Source organism: Hordeum vulgare, chromosome 1H, assembly GCF_904849725.1.
Source record: "Hordeum vulgare subsp. vulgare chromosome 1H, MorexV3_pseudomolecules_assembly, whole genome shotgun sequence".
Classification (NCBI taxonomy): Eukaryota; Viridiplantae; Streptophyta; class Magnoliopsida; order Poales; family Poaceae; genus Hordeum; species Hordeum vulgare.
Genome location: NC_058518.1, coordinates 258,410,925 through 258,420,815, shown reverse-complemented (window position 1 = coordinate 258,420,815; position 9,891 = coordinate 258,410,925). Strand labels below are relative to the sequence as shown.

The 9,891-nt window shown below is 44.0% G+C and overlaps 1 protein-coding gene across 1 annotated transcript; it reads left to right on the top strand.

Moving 5' to 3' along the window:
* The first annotated feature begins 2,028 nt into the window (after positions 1-2,028).
* LOC123430424 (WD repeat-containing protein WDS homolog) lies at positions 2,029-7,941 on the top strand. Its single transcript, XM_045114296.1, has 4 exons — positions 2,029-3,120; positions 3,776-3,877; positions 6,087-6,731; positions 7,540-7,941. The coding sequence occupies exons 1-4, from the start codon at positions 2,464-2,466 to the stop codon at positions 7,708-7,710; spliced, it is 1,575 nt and encodes a 524-aa protein (XP_044970231.1). The 5' UTR covers positions 2,029-2,463; the 3' UTR covers positions 7,711-7,941.
* Positions 7,942-9,891: the final 1,950 nt, after the last annotated feature.

The window sequence follows — 9,891 nt, the reverse complement described above, 5'->3', positions numbered from 1 at the left end:
TCAAATAAAAATATAAGTTAAGTTGTCTCAAATACATTTAAAAGTTTAATAAAAATGCAAATATTGCATAGTTCAAGAACCACATAAATATCTCATAGTTTACAAGCCAAATAAACATTAAATTGTCTCAAATACATTTAGAAGGAAAGGTTGCTAATACATCTATTGGTTAACGACATGAATCTAAATATGCTCAATCAAATCATTTTGCAGCTGCATGTGAGTTTTTCAATCATGCAATTTATGATGAAGCTCAACAAACTGTGTAAACTTTGTCCCTTCTACATGCCGAGGCACAACATTGTTACCTTGAAACTGAAACCCTTGACCAGAGAGACGTTTTAGGCGCTCATCCTCTACAATCATGTTGTGCATGATCACACAAGCTGTCATCACCTTCCATAAGTTTTTTGGTGCTCCAAGTTCTAGTGGGATACCGAACGACGCCTCATCAAGATTGAAGAACGCCAAAGACATGCTCTACATCTTTTCAAACACTCTCTTGCTCTTGGGCAAATATCTTTCTCTTCTCCCCTACAGGGTTGGAAATTGTCTTTGCAAGAGTATACCACTACAGATAGATACCATCAGCTAGACATTATCCACTGGTGTATTGTTGGCCATTGATCTCAATATTGACCTCCGGGCAATTGCTTTCTGCCATCCGAGCACTGGAGCACATTGATATTGTTGTGAACTCCGACCATGCCGAAGAAAAAGTGCCAAATCCAGAGATCTTGGGAAGCCATGGCCTCAAGTATGACAGTGCAAGCTCGGACATGGCCCTTATACTCGCTCCAAGTAGAAGGGCCGTTTTTCCACTTCTAGTGCATACAGTCTATGCTACCAAGCATCCAAGGAACCTCGTGGTGGCATTCATCGCGAGCAGCCGTGTTGTATGAGCAAGAGTTGGCTCTGTCAAGTACTCTGACCCAAACATAGATATGACAGCTTTGCAAAACCAATACATGGACTCAAGGCATGTGAACTCACTCATTGGACATACTCATCAATGAGATCACCGGGAATTCCATATGCAAGCATCTGAATGGCATCAATGCATTTCTGATAAGAGAAGAAGCCAATCTTTCCAAGGGCATCCCTCTTCCACTCGAAATAGTTATCGTACTCGACCACACCCTCCCGAATACGATTAAACACATGCCCAACCATAAGAAATCGGTGTGAGAACATGTGATGTTTGAAGAGCGGGTTTGGGGTCTCGAAGTAGTCCTTCGAGAGTAGGAAATGTCCACTCTCCCGGTTGTGATTCGGTGCCGACGTGTGCCCCGGTATGGAGCCCCTAAACTGCGACCGCTCCATACTAAGGTGGTCATGGACGACCGACGCAGCTGCCACGATCTTCTTATTGTCGGATGAAGAATCATCCGAATCACAAAGAACATTGTAGAAGAAAAAACTCATCGTCGGATGAAGAATCATCCGAATCACAAAGAACGATGTAGAAGAAAAAACTCATCGTCGGAGTCCATTTGTACCTTGTGAGCAAAGCGTCGAACAACTTGCAGGTGTCCTGAAAGAATCCAGCCAACGAGGAGCCTCGCGCCCCATGAGACAAAGTAGCGGAGCTAGGCGGCGACGACGGCGACGACGGAAGATGAGGCTGTCGGGAGGGCGAGTCTATGGGCGATTGGTTGTCGGGAGGTGGGGCGGGCGAGAGAGTTAGAGGGGAAAGAGCAAGAGAGGAATGGCGTACGTGCCATCGACTGATGGGACGTCGTGGGCGTCGTCGAGTGTCCGCACCGCCATAAATCCAACACAAATTTCAATGCAAAAATAGATTGGGGACAAACAAAAAACGAACGCGCGTTCATTTAAATCAACACACTAGGTCATGTTTTCTGTTCATGATGACTCCAACAAACACGTCCAGATAAAATGAATGTCGGGTTGAAGTTGATCTTATGAAACCGGACGCAGGGAAGAAGAGGTTTAGAGACAACAAAACCAACTCGAGACCCCACCGCCGATCTTATCCTCGTCTAGTGAGCTCGGGCGGCTCGGATTGAACTCCAATGTAGAATGGACGGCCATGGCCCCTCCAGCGTCCCGTTCGAAAACAACCGTCCGAGCTGTGTATGCATCCCCCAAAATATCTACTTTTATTGGCCCACAGATCCACAAGGAAACCGAAACTCCCCACAAATTTTGATCTGATCATTTCAAAATCCACACCACCCCTTCCAAAATCGCGTTATCGCACCAAGAAACTCTCGGAATTTCGAGTTCTCCTCTCATTTCCCCCCTTTTTCCTGTCATCGGGCGCGCAGATTTTGACCAGTTATCAGCTGTTCTTCCCCAGTCCCTCGAAGCGCAGAATTTTGTTCCTTTTTTGATACGGCGGTTCTTCCTAATCACTCTCTCCGCAGCTGACGTCCTTTCTCCGGGTTTTGCTATCGCTGGGGGCGTAAAATCCCTCAAGCTGGCGAATTCGGCGTGCCCATGGACCAGACCGAGAGCTCTCTCTCCCATGCCGCGGTCCAGAAGGGGCAGACCCCACGCCGCGAGGAGCTCGTGCGGCTCATCGCGCAATCGCTCTACTCCCTCGGTTACCGGAAGGCGGCAGCCACGCTCGAGGCGGAATCCGGTGTGCCGCTGTACCCCCCGGAGCACGACCGCCTCCTGCTCGACGTAATGTCTGGCCGGTGGGACGCGTGCGCGGCTACCATTGACTCTCTTACCGGCATTACCGAAAGGAACCGTGCGGTTGCCGAGTTTTTGGTGTGGAGAGGGCACTTCCTGGAGCTGCTGGGCACTGGGGACGCTGGTCTACGCCTTGCAACGGAGGTGCTCTCGCGTCGGATCGCCCCTCTTGCTATCGACAGAAGATGTGTGCACTGGCTGGCACGCGCAGTGGTCACGTCCGAGGGCGCGGTTGCACCAGAAGCTGTGGCTGAGTGCAGGATTGGGCTTTTCTTGGATTTGGTTGAGGCGCTGCCGCCATGGTTCCGGGTGCCAAGTGGGCGGCTTGAGCATTTGGTGGAGACTGCGGTTATTCAGCAGGTTGCTTCGTGTATATATCACAATCTGCCGGATGAGGTCACTCTATTTGAGGATCACAAGTGCCATGAAGGGCAGATTCCTTCTGACTGTACGCAGGTGTGAATTTTTGTAATTCTTGCTTTTTCTTACCAGCTTCTCGATAAATTTCGTAGCCTCTCACTGTCAGGTTTATAAAAGTGGGAAATTGAACTCCACACACAGAAACTATAGTTATCGAAGCAGAAATTTGAATACAGCAACTTCTTCTGTGTAGTTCACAGAGCACACTCCAGCATGTCTATTTACATAAGGACTTTAAGTTTCTGTCCCATGATGTTGCTATATCTGCAGCTTCATCCCTCCCTGTGTTGGCTATCGGAAGCATATAATTATCATTCAACCGGAACTTGTGCTTCGGAAGTACCAAGTGCTCCTTTCCCATTGGCGAGGCAGGACTTGTATCATTTTGTTATCTAGATTAATCTGCTTCATTCGCTTGTATGCTTCCCATAGCCACCATGCTAATTCACATAAAACTTACTGCTCAGTACAAGTTTCCTGTGGGTTCCAAACATTGCTCAATCCTCAGTTACATGGTTATGATTTATGATATTTCAAAACCAATATCCACAAGACTATTACTTTTGTTTGTCAAAAGGGAACGAGGATTCACACTATTTATGTATCCTAAATGAGTAGGCATAGTCCATGCTTGGGTGCTGGGGGCCGTACTGCAGAGATGGATACTTGAAACTTCTATGCTTCTTTGCAGATATTGTGTGCTCATAAAAATGAAGTTTGGTTTGTAAGGTTTTCAAATGATGGGAACTACCTGGCATCATCTTCAAGTGATTGTACGGCCATCATATGGAAGGTATAGTTTTACACACCCTAACATGGACCCGAAAAGTCATGTGCCTTGTTACTTGCATAAATATGCTAAGATTATATCTTGTTTTCCTGGCACTTTAGAACTTTGAAGCAGAACCGTCGGATTCAGGGCACAACAATGGAATAGACTTGTTTTTCTGCTCCCAGATATACCTGACATCATTAAATAACATATAAAGTGAATAAACTGTTTCACTATGACAGTACTGTTTAACCGTTGGAACATTGCTCAAACAAGCAGTGCAATACGATATGCTTATCAGTACAGAGCTTGCTCCAAACTGCCAGAGTTGTAGATAAGCTGACTGCATTAAGTACTATCCGCAGCGAGATACTCTTTCAGTTGAACTCTTGGAGGTGTAGTATTCATCGTGACACGTTTATATTAAGGACACTCTTTACCTCTGCTGAATCTGACTATGAATAGAAGTTCTACACTCTGTCAAGCCTGTCAGATATCCTTGTTACATATGATCGTTGGCTGATCATTACTAAAAACTTCATTCATGATGTATAAATTTTATTCAAGGAAGTGTATAGGAAAAATATCATATTTTTCTTCTGGTTTGGCTCCTAGTAAGCACCCAACTACCTAGAATGGTTGTTATGCCATCCTTCAGGCAAAGGGGCCATGAGCCTCACCCTTGATTGGCCACCTGGGAGCTCATCTCCCATGTTGCCTGCCATGGCCCTGGGGTCTGGTTGAAGAAAAGTGGGATTCTAGAGAGCTTCCAATTATATTTATTCTTTGCTTAAGAAAGGATAGCTGTGCTGCGCTTAAGAAAAGTTTTGCCATTTCCCTGATAGAAAATTCCCTGAGTAAATTATGCGTTTAATTATTTGCCAAATTAATTAGTTAGTTTCAGAGTTTTCCCTGAATAAGAAAAGTTTTGCCATTTTGATGTTACCAGGCTGGGCCACCCATGAACAAGTCAAAATGCATGATGTTTTCGAGTACATGTAGTCAACTCTTTTTTGAATTTTAGCCACTAATTTGTTCAATCTTTTTTTATTACTTGTACGAAATAACACTGAATTATTTCTATATTATAGTAGTATTTTTAGTTTTGTTATTTTATATTTCTATGAATATCAGTGAGAAAAGATGATTGTTGGAGACCATACTGATTTCCACCTACGACTGGCAGTAGTTTTTCCTGTTCATACTTTCATTGCTTTTGTTAACGGCCTTTTCTGTCGTCCTCTTGTATCATATTCCCATCATTCATCATTGTCATATGCATATTACCACGATATCTCTCTTCAGATGATTAATGTCGTCTTCTCTTCCAATTTTTATGCTATGATAGGAAGATGGACTATATTCAACTGAGTAGTGATACAAACCTGGGCTTGGGAAGATCATGCTTCTCATGTGAGATCTTGGTCTTCTTTCTGGTTTGTTCATATGCTTCATTTTAACTGGACCTGTGAAGACTTAGGCTCAGTTTGCGGTTGCTGAACTGTGCCGCAATGTGCTTATTCTATAATCTGGGAAAATAGTCAGGAAACTAGAGATAAGTTGGTTACATAAACACTAAATAGACAAAATCTTTTTGGACAAGCTGGATTATCATAATCCAATGCAATGCCAAACACACCCTTAACGTGGTCACGTGCATTTGTGTTCTTATGAAGGTCACTGCATAAGTTCACGGGGTTCATGAAAGCTCATATAAGCTGGTGTATTTATGCTAATTGAATTTCGTTTGCACAAGGGTGCATCGAAAACGCACATCTTGAGTGAAGTAGATAAGATTTGATAGCTCTCATGTACGCACTGTAAGATGTGTCAAAAGCCTAGCACTCTTGCCTATGTTCCCTTTTCTGTTGATCATCATTGATGTTTCCTATTCGAAGCTAGTGGAAAGATGAGGGTGTAAGTATGTTGAAATATACATATGTGAAAACACCATAAGGTGTGAGGTTACGAGTTATGACTATGCATCCTTTTGATTTTATTTTAGTTTTAATTTTTACAGCTTGTTTAAAGGTAGTAAATGTGATTTATAATATGAATATTGTAACCACCCTTTTGCAAAATCACATGTTTTCAACCACAAGAAGTATTCTCTGTTTTTAATTGGCATTCACGTTAGTCTTTATACAATTTATGTGCTATGTTAACTCATTTCCCCGCTTGTATTACAACTTCAAATTGTTGTCATGTCTAACCCCCGGAGACGATGTAGGTGGAAGAAGATGATACATTAACCAAGAAGTACTGCCTCGAGGGTCACAAAAGTCCTATTTCTTTTGTTGCGTGGAGCCCAAATGATAGAATGCTTCTCACTTGTGGTAATGGGGAATCTTTAAAACTGTGGAATGTTGAAACTGGTGAATGCAATCTCAAATTTAGTGCTTCAGTAAAACACATCATCGCGTCGTGTGCATGGTTTCCAAATTCGGAGAAAATAGTATGTGCCAGCTCTGAACCTGAAAGTTCTCCGAATATGATTTTCACTTGTGACGTAGAAGGCCAAGAACTGGAAATGTGGGCTGGAGAGAGAATACCCAAAGTTAGTGATCTTGCTGTGACACCTGATGGCAAACATCTAATCTGTGTATGTCCCAACGAAATCTGGATCCGAGAACTTCGGAAGGGGCGGGAATGGAAAATTCCTGAACGGCAGACAATTTCATCTCTTTCTCTTTCAGCTGATGGTCAGTCAATGATTGTCAACCTTAATAGTCAGGAAATTCATTTGTGGAAAACCAATGGAAGTTCTAGAGTGCCTGATAAATTCAAGGGGCACAAGCAAGGAAAGTTTGTTATTAGATCATGCTTTGGGGGATCAGACTATCATTTCATTGCTAGCGGCAGTGAGGATTCTCAGGTACACCCTCTTGAAGAATTTAACCTTCCCTTTGAAGAAACCTTAGCCTGCTTCCATTTCAACTTCTTGCTTAGCTTCCATTATCGGGCCTGTGTATGCAATATAATCAACCTCTCGTACCTGAGCCCATTAGGTGGTATTTTGAAACAAGGAATGACCTTTGTTTAGAATAAAGCAGTACCATGAGTTTGGAGGTTTTATGCTCTTGCACTATACCTTTTCTGTGAGTGACGCTGAACATTGCAGACTTGCATATCCAAAGGCGTAGCCAGGGGGTGGACAGGGTGGTCCATGGACCACCCTGAAATTCCACCATAGCCAATATATAGGGTAGAAAAAAGATATATATTTTTTACAATGCATAAAATTACATGAAATTTTTATTATTGGACCACTCTGGCTCACCGAGTTAGCTACGCCAAAAGTAGAATTCCTCCATACCTGAAATACCAGTATTCTTGCTGATCACTGCAGACTTGTTATTTTTGTGTTACAGAAGGCATGCCTTGGTTTGCAGGTTTGCTAAATCAGCACCATTCAGTATTAACTAGTGGAAGCAGACACATTAGTTGGCATGTAGTACGATTTTTTAGGACCACTGTAAATAAACGAGCGCAAAATTTTGTGATCAATCACAATGTTTAAATGAACCTGCTGTATGACCTTTATCTGTAGAAAACTAGAAATACATGATAGAAACAACAAACCCAATACTGAATGCGAAATAATCAGAAGAGCTCACATCTGTTTTCTTTTTTGCTCTTGTTGAGCGCTTCCGTTTTGCTGATGTGTAGAGATAAATGGGCAGGTGTACATTTGGCAAAGATGCATGGAGATGCCAATAAAGGTCCTGTATGGGCACTCAATGACCGTAAATTGTGTAAGCTGGAACCCTGCGAGGCCCCAGATGCTGGCTTCCGCAAGCGATGACCGTACAATTCGAATATGGCTAGGGCGCAAAGCCCACAGTTTGACTTGAAAAGTTTTGTATGTTTTCCCTGTGAATAGTTGTACATTTTGACTGTATGCACAAACTAGTTGGGGATCTTTTTCCCTCGTAAAGAGCTTTTAGCTACTTGAGAGGTAAATTTTGAGTAGCCAGAGATAGCAGGATACTGGTACGTTTGTTTATGCGATGGCGATGACGGTTGGAGTTTTGCCCGCCCAGTCTGTAAAGGATCACAGTTGCATCAGAGGCTTGTACGCATGAGTGCTGTTGTTTGTCTGGATGCCTTGTGCTTGGGCAGATTCAGTTCTATTCCTGGGGAGCTCCTATGGAGTGCTGCAGCGTCCCTGGCATGGGTCGGCCCACTTGGATGCTGCTCAGTATTTTTAATCAGTATTTTTCTGTTTATCCGGTAGCTAGAAAAAAACTCCCAGATATTTTATTTGTTATGAAAAAAATATGAAATCAAAAAAGGTTTACAGATTTAAAGAAAAAGGTTCATTTGAAAAAAAGTTCAGACCTTTAAAAAATATTCATCAATTTTGAAAACAATTCATCAATTTGAAAAAAAGTTCACTGAAATTGAAAACAAAGTTCATGCGATTTGGAAAAAAATCACTAAATCTTTAAAAAGTTCATAGAAATTCAAAAAGTATTCATGTATTTCTTAAAAAAGTTCATTGAATTGGAAAAAAACTTTTATAAATCTTTAAAAAATTCATAAATTTTGATAAAAAATCATCCATTTTCAAAAATATGTTCATCAAATTTCAAAAAAGTTCATACAATCTAATATTTTAGAAAAGTTCAACAATATTAAAAAATATTCGTTGAAATTAAAAAATCATCGACATTTCAAAAAGTTCATAGGATTTTCAAAAAAAAAAAGTCAACCTCCCCTAGATGGGCCGACCAATTTGCGAACATCACAGGCGCAAGTTAACAAAAATGCACGTTGACTTGCGCCCGTGGCGCCAAATAGGAAATGTCCTATTCCTGCCCATCTTGCATACAAGAGACTCGGAAAGATGAATTTTGTTTGTCAGAAGTGAGGCCCTCGGCAACTCGTCCCCGCTGCCCGACCGACGAGTTGCTTGAACAGGTCGTGGGCCAGATCGACGCCTGGAAGGCCTCCGTGGCTCACGCCGCGCGCATGGCGCTGAGTTTCGTCCTGTCGTGGTACGCTGGCCAGCTGGCCAGTGTGCGGGCCGGGGCGGCCGATGATATGGAGCAGCGTGACGACTCCATTGGAGTCTAGGCCAGTGAGTTGGCCTCCTACGCTGTCCTTGAGCAGTACACCCCTAGGCTGGTCGAGGACGAGACGCTTGTCCCAGAGGATGAGTTCGGCGTTCTCATTAAGAACAACACCAAAGGGATCGGCTTCGGCTTGGGAGGTAGGTGGACGGTGGGAGGTAGGTGGGCGGCTGGCATGCGGACTCGAGGCGGATGCGGAGCAAACACGTGGGAATCCGTTCGTTGTCCATCTGAACGCAAACCAAGCGCATGTTTGCGTCAGAAATGCAGCGAGTCACACACCAAATGAACAAAAAATGTGGATGTTTTCACGCGTTGGGCCATCCCGTCTGTCCGCTTGGGCCCAAACGGACACACTCATGCGATTTGGAAGTCTGTGTTGGAGTTGGCCTAAGTGCTAACTATTTAGATACAGAATATTACGTTGCCACTTTAGAGCATCTCTAGCAGATTCTTTTAAAGCCAACCCTTAAAAACATGTTTAATGGGCTTTCTAAACCGTTTTTACAGTATGAAACTGGGTCAAAAAGAACAAATTACGAGCTATATTCGAAACGATACATCAAGCAATCGTCCCGCTCCAGCCAAACCCGCCCCGCTTCGGCTGCGCCCCCTGGCCGCGCTGTGCGTCGACCATGCCCACCCCCGCCATGCTTCGTCCCAGTCATGCCTGCCCCGACAATGCCCACCGCCACCGCACTCCGCCTTGGCCATGCCCGCCCTTGTCGCACCTCCCCTGCCCCAGTCGCGCCTCTCCCGCACTTCTCTGGGGCCGCTCGCCTTGATTCGGGCCGCTGGCGGCCTGCTCCACCCTGCTCCTCGTCGGGCTCGCCTTGGTGGTGAAGGTCGAGCCGACCACAGTTTGGACCGACAACGACAAATTCCGGCGTACGACGACCTTTCCAAATGTGCGGCGATGGATTCCGGCGAGTTTCTGGTTGATTTTGGCTAGTTCCATGG

Bases quoted from the DNA above. Each gene is read 5' to 3' on its own strand.
- LOC123430424 (XM_045114296.1), top strand. From the start codon at position 2,464: ATGGACCAGACCGAGAGCTCTCTCTCCCATGCCGCGGTCCAGAAGGGG. The intron at 3,878-6,086 runs GTATAGTTTTAC...GAGACGATGTAG, and splicing joins GTACGGCCATCATATGGAAG to GTGGAAGAAGATGATACATT. The intron at 6,732-7,539 runs GTACACCCTCTT...ATAAATGGGCAG, and splicing joins GCGGCAGTGAGGATTCTCAG to GTGTACATTTGGCAAAGATG.